This window comes from Callithrix jacchus, chromosome 4 (assembly GCF_049354715.1).
Source record: "Callithrix jacchus isolate 240 chromosome 4, calJac240_pri, whole genome shotgun sequence".
Taxonomy (NCBI): domain Eukaryota; kingdom Metazoa; phylum Chordata; class Mammalia; order Primates; family Cebidae; genus Callithrix; species Callithrix jacchus.
Genome location: NC_133505.1, coordinates 61,521,461 through 61,542,097, shown reverse-complemented (window position 1 = coordinate 61,542,097; position 20,637 = coordinate 61,521,461). Strand labels below are relative to the sequence as shown.

General features: G+C 40.0%; 1 protein-coding gene across 4 annotated transcripts in view; it reads left to right on the top strand.

Annotated features, from left to right (window-relative positions):
• The window catches only part of ELOVL5 (ELOVL fatty acid elongase 5), a 79,286-nt gene that overhangs the window by 31,682 nt on the left and 26,967 nt on the right, over positions 1-20,637 (top strand). For 3 of the 4 annotated variants that reach the window (XM_008994583.5, XM_035295902.3, XM_008994584.5), the window contains 2 exons: positions 15,495-15,560; positions 18,887-19,074. In XM_008994583.5, coding sequence (XP_008992831.1) covers positions 15,503-15,560; positions 18,887-19,074 — 246 coding nt within the window. In that variant the 5' untranslated portion in view covers positions 15,495-15,502. The remainder of the gene's footprint in view (positions 1-15,494; positions 15,561-18,886; positions 19,075-20,637) is intronic. The other variant, XM_035295903.3, reaches the window with a different exon arrangement.

Below are 20,637 nucleotides of genomic sequence, written 5' to 3'. Positions count from 1 at the left end.
TAGTCCCAAGCTACTCAGGAGGCTGAGGTAGGAGGATTGCTAGAGCTCAGGAAGTCAAGGCTGCAGTGAGCCATCATTGTGCTGCTGTACTCTAGCCTAGGCAGCAGAGTGACATTGTATCTTAAAAATGAAATAAAACTAAGTTTTCTATGTTCTATGTATTGGAAAGGAAAATGGCAAGAAAACTAATTGCAGGAACTTATATAAAGCAGTGCAGTCATTTATAGACTCTAATTCCAATTATCTGTGCCTACTCACCTTACAGTACTGTAAAGTGAGAGTTGACTTTTATAATTCTTACTCTGAAATACGTCAGAATCACAAAGTGCCTCTGAATCATCAAAGATTACATTTTATTCAGGAGGATTTTGTTTGGTGTCTTTCATGATTTTCTTGCTGTTTAACAGCAGGCCTCTTTGTGAGATGTATGCTTCTTTGAAGTGAATTAGATCATTGGGTTGATCAAAACAGTATCCCCATCATCTGAGTAGTCTGAGTAAATAAATGTTTACTGGGAAGCTTCATCAGACCTCGGTGAAAATGAATAGTTGAAACACCAGCATTTAAGTAAAGCCTTAAACTTTAGTGAATGGAGTCATAGTTCAGACTATTCCTTTCCAACACAAACCTTCTTTTACAGTTACAGATGCCAAAAAAGTCACCACCACATGTGATTGTGTTGGGGAAGTTGAATTTTTAAAAAATCAAATAGTCTTGTTGGTTTATTTTTCTCATGGTTGTAGATTTTTTAAAAATTGAACTTTTTGAGAGAATTGTAGATTCATATGCTGCAGTTGTAGGAAATCCCAAATACCCTTTACCCAGTTTCCCCCAGTGGCGACATTGTATGGAACTGCAGCACATTATCACAGGCAGCATACTGACATTAGTGCAGTCTAGATACAGAACATTTCTGTCTGCAAATGTGGCCTTTATAACCACATCCTCTTCCATCCTGCCTTCACACCCTCTGTGACCCCAGACAACTTGTTAATGTCTTTTCCATCTTCATAGTTTTGTCATTTCAGAAGTGTTTATAAATGCATGGCTCTTTTCTCTTAGCTTAATGCTAGCAATTCAGGTTGTTGTGTGTATCAGGTTTTTTCTTTTGCTGAGTCATGTTCCATGGTGTGGATGTACCATGGCTTGTTTTAACAGTTCACCTGTTGGAGAGCATCTCAGTTGTTTCTAGTTTTTAGTTGTTACAAATAAACCTGTGAACATTCATGTGCAGGTTTTTGTGTGAACATAAAGTTTTCATTTCTCTAAAATAAATACCCAATAACTTCATTTGAATTATGGCATGATATTTCATTATATTCCTTTACTATAATTTCTGTAGCAGGTTACTTCTAGATGGATATTTAAAGGCTAACCACTCTTCAGTTTTTGTTACAAATACCGCTGATGACAATCATAAGACAATCTTAGTGCACATCTGCTTTTATTTCCTTAGTATAGAGTTATAGAAGTGGGCTCGAGTGTATAACATTTTTAATTATTTTTTGAAGTTCCTCTCCTTTTCTTAAAGTTTATTTTTAATTTTTTAAGTATATCTAATTCCAGAGCATTGTCATTACCTTAGAAAGAAACATAAACAGTATCAGTGACTTCCCATTCCTTTGTTTCCCCAGCCTCTGGCAACCACTGATCTGCCTATTCTGGACATTTCACATAAATTGAATCATCTATGGCCTTTCATGTCTGGCGTCTTCCACTTTGCATAATGTTTTCCAGATTCATTCATGATATAGCAAATGTCAGTACTTTATTCCTTTTAATGACCGAATAGCATTCCATTGTATGGATGTACTACATTTTTATTCATTCTTCAGTTGATCAAATTTTGGGTTGTTTTTACTTTGTGATTATTATAAATAATGTTACTGTGAATATTTGTGTACAGGTTTTGGAGTGAATATGTGTTTTCATTTATTTGTGTATATACCTAGGGGTGGAATTGCTGGGTCATATGGTAATTCTGTGTTTCACTTTTTGAAGACTTGTCAAACCATTTTCCACAGCAATGTACCATTTGACAGTCCTGCCAGTAGCAAGTGCCTGAGTATTTCAGTTTCTCCATATCCTTACCAGTATTTGTTACTGTCAGTTTCTACGATTATAGCCACCCCAGTGGTTATTACATGGGTCTTTTTTAAAAACAGCTGTTTTAGCAACACTGCCTCGCTTACCTACCAGGTATGACAGCCCTAGGGGCATTGTTTATGTTGAAGTTTACAGTGGTGTCAGGTGGCCGTCTCTGGGCTTCTGTGGAAGAGAAAATTGTGTAACTGCCTACCTCTCCTGCCAGAGCATCGGACTTGGTGTAAAGTTCTGTGAAGAGCCCACCCAGTCACCTGTCATCTCATTTAGCCACACTCGAGAGTCTGCTGAGGTGCAGGGGGAGTTACCAGTGTCCTTTGTGGACTTAGTTGCTATTTTGGAACAGAAATTTGCAGAATCCTTTAAGCTGAAAATTTTCCATGCTAGTATGTATCATATGAATAGCAATTGTTTTACCCTTTCACAGAAAAAAAAACCGACTGTCTTTTCTGAGTATAATATGAGATAAAGCCTGGGGACGTTTGTAGTTTTCTCTTTAATAGGTGACAGTTTGGAATTCATTGCCAATCATAAGCTGCCAAATAATAGCTTTAAGATGTACTTTTAACAATTAACTGTGTGATTGGCTGGGTGCATTGGCTCATGCCTGTAATCCTAACACTTTGGAAGGCTGAAGCAGGCAGATTGCTTGAGCCCAGGAGTTCAAGACCAGACCAGGCTGGGCAACAGAGCGAGACCCTGTCTCCAAATTAAAAAAAAAAAAAAAAAAAAAATCAACTTGTGATCATTGTTAAGGCATAAATTTTGGACCAACTACAAATTTAAGTAAGTTACCTTTGTGAGCTACTTAATAGTAAGTAATGTGATTAACTTTTCCTGGTATGCCCCAAACTTTTTTGATTTTTGCACTGAAAGCCTTTCATCCCAGGAAAAGTTCCAACAAAAAAAAAAAAAAAAAAAAAAAAAACCGGACAATTGGCTACCCTAAGCCTTATAAACCTAGAGTTAACTAACTAGCTCTGTTTGTTGTTTGAGCAAGTTAATAAAAATCTCTGAACTTTAGTTTCCTCATCTAGACAATAGGGATAATTCCTTACTGAGTCTTTGAAAAGCTGGGTACTCTGTAGGCTCTTAGTAAATGCTGGATCCCTTGTCTCAGGCTAGTAACACAAGTGTAGTATTGTTTTCATAACCAAATTCTATGCTTTAGATAATAAGCCTTTTCACTTTTCTTCCCAGTTTCAGTTAAATCAAGGGGGAGCATTTATATTTTATTAGGCCATGCTTATAATTGATGCCTTGATTATGTGTAGTAACCAAAAGGAAGGCTAGCAAGGGGAAGGAGAGTTGACTTGTAAGAACCACTTCTTCCAACTTCACTGACCTTGTTAATTTCTAAGCCTTTTATCTATTATTAACAAATTAGCCCTGCATTTGCCAACTTAAAAGGCAAAAACATTTACTATTTCACATGTTTTCTGAGGGTCAGGAGTCCCAGCAAGGCCTAGCTGGGTGGTTTTGGCTCAGGGTCTTCCATGAGGCTGCAGTCATCTGAAGCTGACCAGGCCAGAGGATCTGCTTCTGAGCTCATTCAGGTGGCTCTTGGCAGAAGGCCTGTTTCTTGCCATATTTTCCTCTCCCTAGGACTCTTCACAACATAGAGATGGCTTCCCCCAGAGCTAATGGTTCTAGAAACAGAGACAGAAACATGCCAGCTGACCAAGATGGAAGCCCCAATATTACTGTTATCACCTAATCCCAGAAGTGACATACCATCCCTTTTGCCATATTCTGTTAGTCACACACACAACCCTGGTTCATTGGGGAAGGGCACTGCATAAGGGTGTATCAGATGTACCAGGATCTTTGAGGGCTTCTGAGACTCTGCCTCCCATAGATACCGTATTTACTTGAAGAAAGCTTGAGGTCATATAGTCTTTGCAATCAAAGTAGCATAGTAGGAAGCAGCTCAGCTTAGAATTGATTAAAATAGAGCCAGAGCCCACATTTCTTAACCAGTGTTCAGGTTCTTCCTATCACCCACCTTGCCTCCTTCTAAGAAATGTGTGAAATTGCCCTTGGCCAAGCATGTGCCATGATTTGGCAGCAGCAGCCTCTCAGCAGTGTTCCACACTGCCCGAGATCAATATGATGAAACAGGGAGTTACTAAATTCCTTCTGTGTTCCAAGAACAGCTGCTAGGGATTACAGGGAGTGAGACAGATATGTTCCTTGTCCTCACTGAGCTTTATAGACTTGGCCACTGTTGACTCCTAGTAGTAATGGTGTTAGGGATCTCCTCTACTGACAGAATTTTTCTACAACAGCATCCCCCAAAAAAGAGCTTACCATCTACTTCCCCCAGCTGGTGGAATTAGAGGAAATGGGAAATTGCAACAGAATTTGTTGGAATAAAAAATAACTTGTCCTCGAGACCATCATCCTAGTCTAGACTCTGTCTCTGTAATACAGTATATGGATACTGTCTGGGTGATAAAAATTAAAGGGTGTCAGGGGATTTTATTAAGAGTCCAAAAGCTCAATTTATATATATAGCAGTGGTTTCCAAAGCAGGCTGTTTCCCAAAATTACCTAAGGAACTTTTCAAAAAGATGTTTCGCAGCATCTATTGAATTAGAATTTCTAGGAGTGGATCCCAGAAACCTGTTTCTAAAGCTGTTAGGTGATTTTAAGATGCAGCCAGGTTTGAGAGCCCGTTGATATGAAACTCTAGAAAGGCATTCATTTGTTGATCCACTCATTATTCATTCATTCTGTCATAGTTTCAATGAGCAATCAACAGTTGGTCAGGCACAGATCCAGGCACTTTAGAGATAAAATAGAAACACCAGAGGTTCTGCCCTTGAAGAACTTAGAGCCTAATGGGATGTGGACAGATGAACAGATAATTGCAGTATATAACATAATCACAGCCCTTAAAAAATAAGCCTGTAATTTTATCACTGATTGAGATACAGTAGAAGTGATGATGAGAGTATGAAAATGAGGTCAGGGGGGATTGCCACCCCTTTACTTCCCATCTAGGTCTTAATTACAGAGATTTTTAAGGACTGTATTACCAAAAATCTTGGATGAACAAAATTTTTTTAACTTGATAATCTTATTTTAAAACTACATTAGTTCTGTATCTTTTTCTCATAAAACTATATGAATTCAGGCAATACTAACACATGTTGTCACCATCTTTTACATAAATACATGAAGATGTCCTCTTGAGAGACTGCATGGGGTATTTTAAGAGTGGTAGGCAATAGTGTTCGAGACCTAGTTCAAATTCTGGCTCCTCGCAAGCTCTGTGACCTTTGGCAACTCAGCCCCCTTTTCAGTTATGGTAAATGAATAAATTTATTGGCCATCTACTATATGCTAGTTGCCAGGAGTCCAAAAAAAACCGTTTATCAGATGCAGATTCATTTCTGCTCTGTACTAAGGTTGGGATAGGGTCTACTCTTCTGCTTACAGAGAAGTCAATGACCAGCATCTTCTTGACATTCCAGAGGAATTTAGGGTCTTTTACAAATCCCCAGATTCACAAGAATCATTATGGCATTGTGAATTGATGCCAAATAGAGAATAACAGAGCTGTGAGGTATAGATGTGAGCACATTTCACTGCCCATGGACCTTGCAGGGAACTCCAGTTTATGCCTAAGCAAAACTCTTCCATGAACAATGAATATGAAATTGATCATTGTCAAAGGTCTGATGATGATAATGTAATGATGATAATAATAGAAACGTTTTTACAGCACTTGCTGTGCCACACACTAGGCTAAGCATTTCACATATCTTAACTCATTTAATCACATGAGGAAGTTAATGTAATTACCCTCATTTTACAGTCTAATAAACGAAGGCACAAAATGTTAAGTAACTTGTCCAAGGTTTCACAGCTAGTAAATGGTGAAGCAGGGATTGGACCCAGGCTTTCTGGCTCCAGAGTGTGTGTTGCTAACCACTACTGCCCAGAAGTGGTTGAGCCACAGGTGTCTTTGCCCACAGCTTACTAATTTGTACTGTGGCAGAGGTTTTGTCTGTCTCTGTCACTGTCCTGTTCCTTACAAGCAATACTGCTTGACCGTAGTAAACACTCATTAAATATTTGTTAACTCAGTGAGTCAACTGCTTTTCAAATGTCTGGTAGCACGAAGAGCAGTCATTCTGAGAATCATTGAACGCACAGAAAAACCAGTCACGAGGATGACTGACTCCTGTACTTGATGGATTTTTTTACCTTGCTTCACTGCAGCCTTGTGGGCATTAATTAGTTATTGTCAGCAAAGTTCTATGTGACAGTAGAGTTCTAAGTCCACCTGCAGCAATCCGGCCTTCACCCACCAGCAAGGAGCATTCTGTGTGTCCTTTTCCAAACAATAGTGCTTCACCGAATTAAAAGTTTATCACCATTTCTTCTATTTTCGAGAGAAAACTAAGTGGGCAGCGTTAAGATGGTAAAACTCTAGACGAGTAATTTTCTACCATTGTGAACCCTTTTCTGCGTGCTCGTTTGTTATGTGGATTTTTGTAAGTGGTCTTTGTCTTGACTCTGCGGAGAACTGGGGGAAGAACTAGTTGAAGTTCCTGTATGCTAAATGAGGCGTCAGGACAGCAACAAGAGGTGGCGGAGTGGAGGTAGGCTTCGTAACACATAGTCTGGGCCTTGGAGAAAAGGTTGGAAATGAAGGCAAGAGAGAACAGGGAGGAAGTACCACAGATAACAGCCACTGCAGTGACTCTCCACTTCATTAGAAGAATGTCCTCCAGCAATGGTTAAAAAATGCTTTTTAATTAACTAGTGGCAACCAAGGAGCAGGAATTGGAGGCTTCTCTTTTGACCCTAAACTCACGTTTGTACAACAGTTTGATTGTTGCAACATTTAAAATTTTCCCTTCCAGTTATCCATTATACCAGAATAAAGTTGTTCTGCCTTCTTCAACTGTGGAGCTAACCTGTGGCCATGCTTTGTAGAACATATCAGTGCCCCAGTTTAGCAGTGACTCATCTAAAACCCCAAATAGGGCTCTGATTTTTTTCCCTCTATGTATAATATATGGCAGGAAAAAGTGACTTTATCAGAGAATTACAAGAGTTTGTTTTTTCCTTAGGATGAAGGTTAGAAAGTATAGGAATTCTCCAGTGGGGGGAAAAGAGATAGATTCAGTGGTAGGATGACAGTACACAGTCAGATGTACCATTGTTGGTGTGGTAGATATTTTTGAGCCAAGATTTAATCCAGAGTTATCATTTATTTAAATGCCAACACTTTAACAGGGATTCTGTTGTCAAGTTACTCTCATTTCTAAAGCTGGTTACTATTTGGATGTTTTTCCTTTATGGTCTTCATGATGACATTTTGTATTTTAACATTCCTGAGCAAGATGTGGTTTTATTTGGGAGTTGATTTTCCCAACCTAGAAAAAGCCTTTTATATTCAACAATCAGAGTTGTGACTACCAACTTAAAGCACGGTTTAATTTTTCATTTTGTGTAATTGGCCACCAACTTGAAGAATGTTCCCAAGCCTGCCTGACACAAGTTGACTGATAAAAGTAATGGGTAGAGGCTGAGCACAGTGGCTCATGCCTGTAATCCAGCACTTTGGGAGGCCAAGGCAGCCGGATCACCTGAGGTCAGGAGTTCGAGACCAGCCTGGCCAACTTGGTGAAACCCCATCTCTACTAAAAATACAAAAATTAGCTGGGCATAGTGGCAGGCGCCTGTAATCCCAGCTACTTGGGAGGCTGAGGCAGGAGAATTGCTTGAACCTGGGAGGCGGAGGTTGCAGTGAGCTGAGATCATGCCACTGCATCCAGCCTGGGTGACAAGAGTGAAACTCGGTCTCAAAAAAAAAAAGTGACGGGAATGAGAGAAGAGAAAATGCAAGGAAATCTCCTCAGACACCTTGTAGCACATGGGTTTGTGAACTCAGCTGACTCATTTTTAGGTGAACAATAACCATTTAAAAAAATAAAGCAGGATATGATGAAGTTAAGCTAGACAATAGCTAAATTTCTTTAATAAACACATTTTTAAACCAAAAGGAATGTGACTTGACTGATTTCACAGGAAAGGGAGCTTTCAAAGCAAGCTGACTGCTGCCTTAGAAGCCAGACAAACCAAGACTTGGCCCTAAAAAGATCTTTACTGCATTAGATCAACAAACAGCCTGGTTGTGGGTTTAGGAAATAAACTTTTCTTTGATATAATTCTTATAACAGCTCTTTACTACAATAAATATTTTTTAAAATCTTGATACCTTTTAAAATATATTTACCTTAAGATCCCAGTACTTTTCCTTTACTGGGCAGCTTTCTCACTCTCACCTGCTCCAGGTAGAAATGGCCAAGACGCTTAATATTTGCACTGTCCCTGAGACTACTTGTGACTGTGCCTTCTCCTTATTAACCCCAGCCACCTCCTTCCATTGTTGCCACCTACCCCTGTTCCCTCATGTTCTGTTTTCCTTGGGAGCCAAGTGGAAAGGAGGAGGAGGGGGACTGATTTGCTGTAAAGCTTATCGCATTGTCTTTTTTCAAACATGCTTCTAGCAACTAGTTTGATTATTCCTTCAAAGTGAGCACTAATGTTGACTTAACCTCCCCCACGTGATTCACCTGGGCATCTACTGCTCCTGGAGGGAGTTCAGCAGTGAACAGACAAATTTTCCACATGAGCAGGACTCTCTCTAGGGCTTTGGGTTTTGCACTTTGTTCTGTTCTTGTTAGCATTTCCAGGTTTTTGTATTCCAGGCTGTGGTAGCTCCAGTCTTTCTCTCGAATTCAGGCCCAAGGATCCTGAAATTCTGAAACCCTTAGTCTAGTACATGGGGAAGGAACTAGCCAGGAGCACAGAAATGATCCAAGGTGGGGAGGGTGATTCAGATGAAGGTGTGCTGAACCTCACACTCTCATGCCCCTTTGAGTTCTGTCTTTAAATACAGGGTAGTTTATAAAGAGAATAATCAGCTCCAATCAGTGTTTTATAGTGAGATACTTAAAATGAGATACAATTATAATATAGTTGCATGGTTACCAAAAACACTCCAGAATTTTGTAATGGGAAATGGCTTTTTAAACTAGGAGTATCTTTTGGAAAATGTGCATTAAAAAGAAATTCTTTAAAATTGGTTTAATTTACCTGCCCACAATCCTATTTTACTGTTATTATTTTCTGGATGTGGCTCATGAACTAGTGAATAGCTTTGGGAGACTGTTTTGTTGGGATTTTTTTTCACTGGGCCCTATTACTACTCCCTGTTGTGACCTGTAATTCGCAGAAACCCCCTAGGTTGAATGTGGGTGGGAGACTCCTGGTTAAAGAGGATGGGAATCAATGCTTTGGCTTGGTGTCAGCATGGTCTGGTTCCTGGGACATGCTGACCACTCCCAGCCCTGTCCATTTTCCTGTATGTGGGAGACCAGCCAGATCAAAGAATAGCTTATTCTTTTGCTGCATGTAGGACCAAAGCTCCTTTTCCATGGGGCCTAGTGCCTGGGCTTGGTCCCTGCTAGTACAATTGTACAGAGCAGCTGTGTTCCCACGTGGCCCGGCTCACCCAGGCTGCCTGTTGTATGATTTGGGTTATTGAGAAGTTATGTCATTGGCTCACGTAGCTCAGAAGATGGGAAACCACACCAGTCAGGCCTACTGCAGACCTGGCAGTGTGATTGGGCATCTTGCGCAAAGTGGGTCATGCCGTTCCCATAAATCTGGATTGCTAGGCAAAGTGTCAAGAGTTTTGCATAGCCCTCTGCCTCCCATTCCTTTAGTACAAAAGAGTATAGCTCAGCTCACAGACCACTCAGCAAGTGCCCAATTTACTTAACAGGGCAGGCCAGCCCAGCCTGGTGATGAAGAATTCATTTGCCGAGACCTTTGTACTGTTCATGTGGCATAGCAGATGAGGCTCAGCAAGGAAGATGAGACTGAAAAGGGCATGTTGCTGGCAGTAGGGCTGCAGGCAGGAGGGTTAGGGGATGGTGGCAGTGTGTGCAGATAGGATTGGCACCTTCTTCTGTTCCCAGCCCGTTGGCCACATGCTCTTTGCAAGGTGTATCTCGTGGCTGACCTCTGTCTATTGCTGAGCAAGGCCTGGGCACCAGGTAGGGCGGTGAGGACAGAAGGCCTCCCATATTGCAGCTTATGCCTATCCTGGCCTCTGATCCTTATGCATGCCCCAGGGCCATTGTGCTCATTTGTCCCTCTAAATGGAACACCCTTTCCCTTGGTAGGCATGTGGCTTGCTGTCACCATTCAGGCTCTGCTCTGTTGCCACCTTCTCGGGCAGCCTTCTCTATGTTTTCAAAAATAAATTCCCACTCCATGATTGCATCCCTTTATTCTGCTTTATTTTTTCTTGCTAAGTTATTTTGCATATCATATTGTGTGTGTGTTTCTTTCTGCAATTAATATATGTTTATGGTCTTTCTCACCAGCCTGCAATCCCAGGGCTTTCAGGCCTCCATACCTGGCTTGTGGTAGGCATTTGGTACATGTGTGATATGAATGAAAAGGGAGTACATGATTTTGAGGGACACTGGTTATGTGGCTGCCTTGACAAACATGATATTGGATTGAGTAAATAATGAAGCTTTTGGTGAAGATGTCTCTTAGTAACCTGTGCAGAAACAAACAGCCTTGTCTGAGATTACAGTGTATGTCCAGTTGTGGGTGTGGTCAGGGAGAGTTTGGGGGAAATATTTTATGTGTCAGAATCAGGCTTGGAATTCACAGATCAGGACTCTCCTGATTAGGGCCTATTGTCCAGGTGCTACCTTTACCTGCCCCTTCTCCCTTTTCGTTGTAGTCATTTCAGAAACAGTAAGCAGGAGCAATGATTTGAAAACTATTATAATTCCCCCCCCAAATATCTGTTCTTTTAGAGAATGTTTTGCTGGCTATTTCAGTATATTCCTAAGTTTGATTGTGCAAAGTTCTGCAAACCTAAGAGGAAAATTCTCAAGCTGAGAAGAAATGCAGCCTAAGAACAGATGTACCATTTTTGACAAAAATCATTTCTCGCGTGTGCTTTTGTAGAGAACACATTTCATTTTATAGAGACGAAAGAGTGCTCCTGTGCCTGCCAGCTTCCGCAGGGCCTCTGTTCAAGATGGTTTAGACTCAGATTATTCGGGACAGATGGCTTGTAACAGGATTCTTCAATATCTCCAAATACTAAATTCCACAGTCTCTTTTGGTAGCCTGCTGCTGGTTCAGTACTCTTGGACTGAAATTTTACCTTATGTTTAATCAAGCTGCTTTTCTGTTGCCATGATGTTAGTCTAGATTCTCAAATTGGACTGTGTCCTAGGCATTTGTCCTTATGGTAATAGGTCATTTATTGCAATTCCTGGGCCTCGTATTTTTCTGGGGCCACTATATCCCTCTCCACTCCTGCCCCACCAATCTGCATTGTCACTTTGAAACATTTCTTCACTATCGTTCTCAGCTTCTCTATTTTCTTCTTACATAGAAACTGACCCTGACCACAGCCCTCTGAACGATCCCATAATTAAAAAGTAGAATGATTGATTCCCTTATTTTTGTTAGACATACTCATCCTGTTTGATCTCGGAATAATGTTGTTTGAATTTTATTGTTACAGCATGGTTTTAAACATATATTCAGCTTGTTTTCGTGTACATCATTCTACTGTCTGCTCATTTATAAACTGGATTTTGTTTTTGCTTTACTGTATGTGGCTTCTTTTCCCTCTTATGAATGTCTCATTTTTTTCTAGGTCACCAGGTATGCTCCTTTATCCCTATTTTGACAATCCTTTGTATTAATACACAGTAGGTGCTAGATATTTGTGTCTTTAATTAGTACATTCGTTTTAGTTTTATCTTTCATGTTTAGATAATGTCTCTTTCTGATAAGTTTCTCTCCTCTCCTGATAGATTATTAACTTCCCCCACCCTGCCACCTTCTATTCCTGTCCCTCTAGGTATGTGTTGGGGCTTTGAAGTGGACATTGTGGGTTGTCAGAATGGGGCTTTCTGATGGCATTTAGTGAACAGGGACCAAGGACAATTAATGATCCACAATATACAGGACATTGATTGTTTCCACTGGAATGCAGCAGTGTCCTTGCTGAGAAGCAAAGACAGCCATGGGTGGTTGAGAGTATTCATCATGGAGCCAGTCCTGTGGCAGACACACATTGAGAAACTTCTGTTGAGGGCTTCCTACATGCCAGGCACTGCTCTAAGGGCCTTATTTATATTAAATTATTTAATCTTCTTAAAGGCAGTTAGTTTGGTCTTTTCCCCATTTTTCAGAAAGGTGAAATAACTTGTCCATGGTCACATTGCTAATAAGTGAAAAAAATGGAAAGTTTCAAACCCTAGTTTCGTATAAAGAGCCTAGCATTGAACCTGCTTAAAATCCTTTCATGCTTAATACCTGATTATTGTACATTTGATGTAACCCATTAGTAAGTAACTTAATATTGCCCATTTGCTAATAGGATCTAGGATTTTTTTGTTTCTGTTTTTTGAGACAAAGTCTTGCTTTGTTGCCAGGCGCTAGGGTAGAGTGCAGTGGCTCGATCTCAGCTCACTGCCACCTCCGCCTCCCAGGTTCAAACAATTCTCCTGCCTCAGCCTCCTGAGTAGCTGGGACTATAGGCATGCGCCACCACGCCCAGCTAATTTTTGTATTTTTTAGTAGAGAAGGGGTTTCACCATGTTGGCCAGGATGGTTTCGATCGCTTGACCTCGTGATCCGCCTGCCTCAGCCTCCCAAAGTGCTGGGATTACAGGTGTGAGCTACCGCGCCCGGCCAGGATCTAGCTTTTAAAATACCTTGGAGGAAGGTGTCTGTCCCCAGCAAGCAGCTTGTCCATCAGTTATTCAGTCCATTAGTCATAGCCTTTATGACCTTGTTCCTCCTTATTTCCTTTTGGCTGTTTGGGATGCAGCCAGTGGGAAGCAGGGAACCCTGCTACCTCCATAAACATGACCCACCATACATCACGGATAAAGTTAAATTCCGTTCATGTAATTTTGACGTCACAAAATCATGATGGTTGTCTTCCAAAACTTGGATTTTCTAGATGATTTTCAATAGACGTTGAACAAATAGACATAGCCAAATTCTCTTTTAGCCAATGCACTTCCTGAACCCCCCTTGGGCAGAACTTATAGCCCTTAATAGATAAGACATTTTTTATTTAACTGTGTTTTAAAAAGGAATACTCTTTACTAAATGTAAAGCTAAACCTGTTCTCTTTAGCACCAGGATTTTCTAGAATCTCTTGTCTCTTCTGAAGTGGTTTGATCTAGGAGAGGAAAATGGCTAGGACCAAAATGGCCTTTCTTAGGATTACAGTGCATTAGTACCCTCTCACTGTGAGGCAGTGCATTCTAAGACCCCCGGAATGGACCCCAGAATCTGCAGATAGTATCAAACACTATATTATATTTACTGTGTTTTTTTCCTATGCATACATACCTATAATGAAGTTTAATTTATAAAGTAGGCAAAGTAAGAGATTACCAACAATAACTAGTAATAACTTAGAACAATTAAGTAAAATAAAATGAAAGTTATTTGAATATGAGCACTGCGATCCTGAGACAGTCTACCTATAACCCAGAAGGCTACTAAGTGACTCAAGGGTGAAGAAGTGTCTACAGTGAGGATACAGTGACAAAGGGATGATTCATATCTCAGGCAGGATGGAGTGGGACCGCAGGAGATTTCATCGTGCTACTCAGAATGGTGTACAACCTACAACTTATGAATTGTTTATTTCTGGAATTTCCCACCTAGTACTTTCAGACAGTGGTTGATTGCAGGTAATTGAAACCTCAGAAAGCAAAACTGTGGATAAGAGGGGACTACTGTATGTTAAAGTTTTGTTGGACTGCAGAAATGACCTTGTGTCCCTCAATAGGTTGTATAACTATTGAGGAACAAAGGTGGCTGACCTGGTTGTTGGCAGATATGTAGGGGAGGGGGGCTAGTGTCTTCGTTTCCAGGCATGAATTGGTGTCAGCATCCTCTCCAATCTCCCTTGGGCAGGAAAGCTGTCAGGACAGAACCCTGTTACCTACTTTGAAAGTGTCGTTTATGGCTCCTCCTATCCCTACCTCCCATCTCATCTGTATTGACTTAATTGTAACTACTACAACCATTAGATAATTTTGTGGATAAAGTAGTTTATCTTAAAATTAGCCAGAAAATACATATGCTTCAGTGTGGCAAGCCAAGGAAGAGAAGTATTGCCAAATGATTAACAGCTTAGTTAATAAAATCAGTTTTGCCTTTGCCCTGGGAAGTTATAATATTGATGATTGTTCCTGTAAGAATGGCCAGGAAAGTTGGAAATGTATGTCTCCTAACTTTAATATAGAAAATCTAGTCAATATGCATATGAAAAGTTGCTTAGCTACCCTCTAAATGTAAACCTTAAATGGGGAGAAGGTAGGGAGCTATAGAATCTTAGAAGATGGAGGTAAATGTTTAACTGATATCTCTAAGATATTTTATTAAGTGAAAATAAGCAAGTAATATATATATACTTCTATATATAATAGTATTTTTCTTCATTTTTTTTTACTGTGATCCCCACAGTAAGAAATATTTTACATCACAGCAGAGTACATCATTATAATAAAACTAAAGTTTTATGAAACTATATTCATTCTCACTAGGAGCAAAGCGTTCTGATTCTCTATTTTGATCGGTTATTATTTTTAATGCTAAGTTGGCATGATCATCTGCTAATGGGTTGCAGCCCACAACTGAGAAAACACCCATTTAGCATGACCTCTTGGTGCTCAAAAGAGGAGAAATCTCTGGAAGTATACTGCAGAAATGTTACCATTAGGTTCCTTGTGACGCGTGGCTTAGGGATTGCAGTTGAGGGAACTAATGAGATTTTTGCCCCTTTTTTTTCATTTTTAATATTTGAATTGTTTTTAATTGTAGACAGGAAGTTCTGTAAAATAATAATTGATAACAGTAAGAAGCGAAGAAAACTGTCTTTTCACTGTGCTATTCCATTCCCTCATATGGCTCTTTCTTGTCTTACCCCAAGTCCTCAGTTGCTGCCCAGACAGGATCTTTTCCTGTCTGCCACCTCTCATTCCAGTTAGTTCCACTTTTCTCCCCCCTGAGATTTCAGTTTCACAGAAAGAGTTTTTATGGAACTGAGAAAAGAAGTTCAGAAAACTGGCACTTCATTTATAAAGTGACTTCACAGAATTGTGTCTTTCCTTTTGATGTTCAAGTTGGAGCTAGCACAGAAGTTACTTTAGTGAATTTTAAAAAATTCTTTTAACCTAAGGAACTTAATCTTGTTTGTAACATATTCTTTGAAAAGAATTTATTCTTTTATGAAAAAAATACTGTATAAAAAACATTTTGAGTAGAGATTAATCAGTATTTTTTTTTCTTAATAGGTTTTAAAATGGAACATTTTGATGCATCACTTAGTACCTATTTCAAGGCATTGCTAGGCCCCCGAGGTAAGGTGGTTTTTGGTTTCGCTTACCTTCTGCGGCATTACTCTTTGCCTATAGTCACTTGTAAATATTGCATAAGGAGATTCTAGAAAATGTTAGTATTTCTATAATAAGTCCAAAACTTTATCCTGGATAACAAGGGGTTTGGAGAAGTCTCTGACAGAGACACCTGCTGTGGGTGGTCCTCGTTGACTTGAACTGGAGGTCAAAAATATGCTGTAAAGCTTACATGAGACTACGGTAGATTTCACCATTATCAGTGGCATGTTTTTCTCAATTCTTGGCAGTCTCTAAAAGAAACTAGTTTCCAAAATACAGTGTTGCAATAGGAGTTTAAAACTCTTTCCCTTTTACAATTTTAAGGGCTTTTTAAGGTCCTCTTATTTTATATCAGGGCAACTCACTGGTAAATATGCACCTGGACCTTACTTGCTGTATGTTTTAGAAAGTAAATCAGCTCCATATTGCCTTCTTTTGATCTCATCTATAAATGTTTTTTAAAGTCTTTTCTATAAAGAAAGAACTTCTTAGGCTAACCAAAAGATTCACAGAAAAACTGGAAATGGCTTTTAAACAGACAAAAGGAGTCTCAGTTTCTCATGATTTTTAAAATACAAAAGAAATAAAAGGACTTAGTCTATTAGCATGGCAGAGATGAAATAATATGTCACCTGCCATAATAGTGAAGGTGTGGGGAAAGTCAAAATTGATGCAACCTCTCTGAAAGGCTGTTTGCCTTCTGATGGAAGTAAAATGCACGTGCCCTTTTACCTAGCCATTCTACTCCTAAACTTTATCCTTGATCAGTTAAGCAACGATACAGATCAGGATGCTCATTACAGCATTATTTGTCAAGGAATCATCTGGATGTCTGTCAGTAGGGGACAAGTTAAGTAAACTAATGTATGGCCAGTTGAAAAGAACAAAAAAGAATAAGTCAGATACATCTGTATGTGCTTAGGTTGGGATAGTGCCTTACTTTAGCTATAAGGGACAAAAAAATTCAACTCTAAATAGCTAAAACAATAATGAAAATTACTAGCTTTCATTAGCAGGCAGGGCAATTCCTTAGTTATTTCAGGGACTATGTGATACAACCGAGGATCCTTGTTCTTGTCATTTGCTACTTTGCCACTCCCAAGTATCAGCAGCTCTGTCCTCAGAATGTGTCCCCCACCTCATATAGTTGTAGGATGGCTGTGGTAGCTCCTAGCAGCACATCCAGAGGAAGCAAAAAATGTTTCATTTCTATGATTTTAAACATAAGGAAGCCATTTCCCAGAGCCCTTTGCCAGCTGTCATCCCTCAAAACTCACTGGCCACAGTTGCTTCACATGCTCCTGCCTGAACCAGTCGCCAGAGAGGGGTTTAGTACCGCCACAGATTGACTATATATCCTAAGGATTCTCCACCTGGGGCTGGAATTCGGGTCAGCTGCCCTGGAAGCACTCTGCAGTATGGAAGGATGAATACCTGCCAATTTGTAAAGATGAAGATCTGTGGCAAAATGAATAAAGCAAAGTGTAAATCAGAGCTTTAAGTTTAAAAAAAAAAAAAAGAGATTTGTGTGTGTTTATTGTTTTTGATATATGTGTTCACACAAAACATGTAACAGTCTAATGTTAGTTGCTCAGTGGGAACTGGTTTTCTTAAAATGACAGCCAAGGCCCAAAGCTGAGAACAAAAGGTGTTAAGCATCCCCTTAAAGTCAGTCCCTTGGGCCAGCCACTTCCCTGACAACTTCTAAGAACAACCAGTTCTGCAGAACTGACAGTAACACGTGACCCTAGCATAACTAATGGGGAGGGTGTAGAGGGCAAGTTCCTCTGAAGCCAAAGAAAGCAAACCATGAGAGAAATGCTGGGCAAGTTTAGTGTGTACAGTGCAAGAAAGGAAGACTGACAGTCAGTTCCTCACGTGGACATATGCTTTATTGAGCCTTGTTCTGTGAAACCAAGGAGAAAACTAGTGGAGAGAGTTACAAGATGATCCAGCCTGGGAGGGGTCAAAGTCCTCCCAACTGCCGCTTCTCCGTAAACGCAGGAGGTGAATGCTGCATGTGCCTCAAGCTCTGGAGTTGTGAGCCTTGGCAGGTAGTTGAGATGGAGGAGCCACAGATTTTGGGGGATGATCGTAGCAGGCTGTAAAGGGAAGCATGCTTCAGAGGCAGCTCTCTGGGGTCATCCAGAGGATGAAGTTGAATTTTTCAGGGGACAGATAACACTTAGGGTGTCTGGCTGCCAAGGAGTTTCCCGCCATCCAAGGAGAGCTGTCAGTTTGCTGCTGGCAGCTACTTGACACTGTTTTCCTCTCCCTCCTCCTCCCTGCCTACAAAAAGGAATGGGGCAGGGGAGGCCCTTCCTATACCAGTAGCTTTCTTGGATCCACCTAGGTCTCTCTCAAGCTACTACTCCTCAGTTCCTTAAATACTGCACTTTAAGTAGGCACTTATCTGATTATTGCTGCTTCACCTTCATGTTTTGTTTTGTTTTTGTTTTTGTTTTTGTTTTATTTTTGAGATGGAGTCTTGCTCTGTTGCCCAGGCTGGAGTGCAGTGGCACGATCTCAGCTCACTGCAACCTCCACTTCCCAAGTTCAAGCAATTCTCCCACCTAGGCCTCCCGAGTATCTGGGATTACAGGTGCGTGCTACCATGCCCAGCTAATTTTTGTATTTTTAGTAGAGACAGGGTTTCACCATGTTGGCCAGGCTGGTCTTGAACTCCTGACCTCAGGTGATCTGCCTGCCTTGGCCTCCCAAAGTGCTGGCATTACAGGTGTGAACCGCTGCATCCGACCTTTGTTTTGTTTATAAATCATTGTCCCCTCTGCTGTTGACCATTATACTCATAGCAGATGCTGCCTTTCTGATCAGTACCAGTGTCACTAACCTGGCTAAGCGGCACATTTTCTGAGTCTGCACATGCTAGCCACACTTGCTGACACTCGACTGAGATGATCGAGGACTTCCGAGTTCAGTGACGGCCATTTCTTGGGTTTCATCACCCTATGTGTAATCCAGTAAACCTGATTAATAAATCCAGTTAATGGGAAATGTAGCCTTCTTTGTTTTCTTCTTAAATTATTTGGAAATAATATGTTTATTATGATTTTACTGAGCAAAAATCATGAATAATATGTTGTTATTCAGAGCTGTAATAAGGAACTTCACCTTGTTTGATATGTATTGAAAATTCATGCCTCCTCTCCTGATTGCTTTATTGGAATTAGGAACATTAACACCAGATGACTTTTATATCATCGAGGTTAGAAAATTATTTTTAATGTTTGAAAAGTTGTGGTTATGTTTATATATAATTTTTTTTTCAGATACCAGAGTAAAAGGATGGTTTCTACTGGACAATTATATACCTACATTTATCTGCTCTGTCATATATTTACTAATTGTATGGCTGGGACCAAAATACATGAGGAATAAACAGCCATTCTCTTGCCGGGGGATTTTAGTGGTGTATAACCTTGGACTCACGCTGCTGTCTCTCTATATGTTCTGTGAGGTAAGTCAAAGGTTAATATAGTCTTCCTCTCACTTAAATGCACTCATATTGCTGTCCCAAATTGTATTCCTAAATGAGGAAAGGTGGCCACTTGGGGTGTAGAGACAACTGGATGAGCAAGTATCTTAATGCATTTTGAGTGTGTTTTAAAATTGATTTTTCAAAATGTCAGAGTTGTTTATGCAAGTAGGCCTTCTAGAATAGCTAAAATAGAAGCCTTTGTTATTGATTCTTTTGTTATGTTTCATATGATATTCAAAATTAAAATATTTTTAGCAATACTTTCATGCAAGCAAAATACAGAGTGAAAAATGAACAAAATGTGAAAAACACATGTGAGAGCATTTTATTATTAAGCATTAATAAGTGCTTGCTTCTTGTTTGAAGGTAGAGGAGGAAGGAAGTGGGTGGTACTTGTGTTTGGTATGTTTTGTGGCATATCACCCTCTGCTCTGATAACTTGGCAAATCTTACAGTTGTGTTTTAAAAGCTAAGAAGAGTGACTGGTGATATCTACATTTAGGTTTTGAATTGTCTGTGTGAGTTCAGGCCCAGTTATTTATTTTATATTACTGGAATGTTGAAAATCACATTTGATGATCTCAAAGGCAAATATTATAGCTTAAAAATGGAAGAAAAATCAGAATAAACCCTTCTCCCTATTTTGAAGGGATAACACTATAGCCTTTAAAGCTATAAGGAGGAGGAAAGCTGCTCTCCGGTGGTAAGCAGTTTGTATACATTTTTCTGGGAAAGCCTACTCACTTTTCATGCTTAAAACACAAACCTATTTCCAAGTCTTCTGGAGAATTAAGCTATGGATAAAACAAATGTTCAAGCATTTCTGTATAGGTTTTCAGTGTTTTATTTTGGTTTTAGTTCTTCAAGGAGTAGTAAAGAATAAGGTAGAGGTGGGAGGGAAAGGGTGGATACAAACATGAATCTTAAAATTAGTGTTCAGAGGAAAAAATGAATTCTCCATCAGCCTCAGGCCGTGATGGTGTCTTCCTGGCTGCATGCGGTAGAGTGCAGGAATGTGGGCGTGTGCAAGCATGTTTGATTATCAGAGGTGTTGCAGCTGTGGGATATCTGTGTCTTGTTCTCCCATGTATGATTCATAAGCCAGGGTACATTCTGACTATAATGGTAGACACTACTAGCATTGTTTTATGCTTGACACTCCAAGAAACATTTACAACTCCTTCTTTTTTTTCCTTTTTTTCTGTCCTATTCTAGAATGAAGGCAGTTTAATTAGCCTCCAAGATGGAGATTGCAGGACTGGAGGCAGGGGAAGTGCACAGGAGTGACTCCTGGCCCCAGCACTGTGCACATCTCTGTGTTCAAGGGACAAACCACAGCAAGCTGTCAGGTTTCTCAGAGTGAACTGTTTACTTTTCCATAATTGATAGATAATAGAACCATTTCTTTAAGAAAACTCTTATGTAAGAGTTTATTATTGCACATAGCAACATTATAGAGAAAAATATTTCATATGATTAATTCTTAGAGAACTTAAGCATTTGCCTTACATATTTCTTAAGCCCTGGATATATAGCTATAAT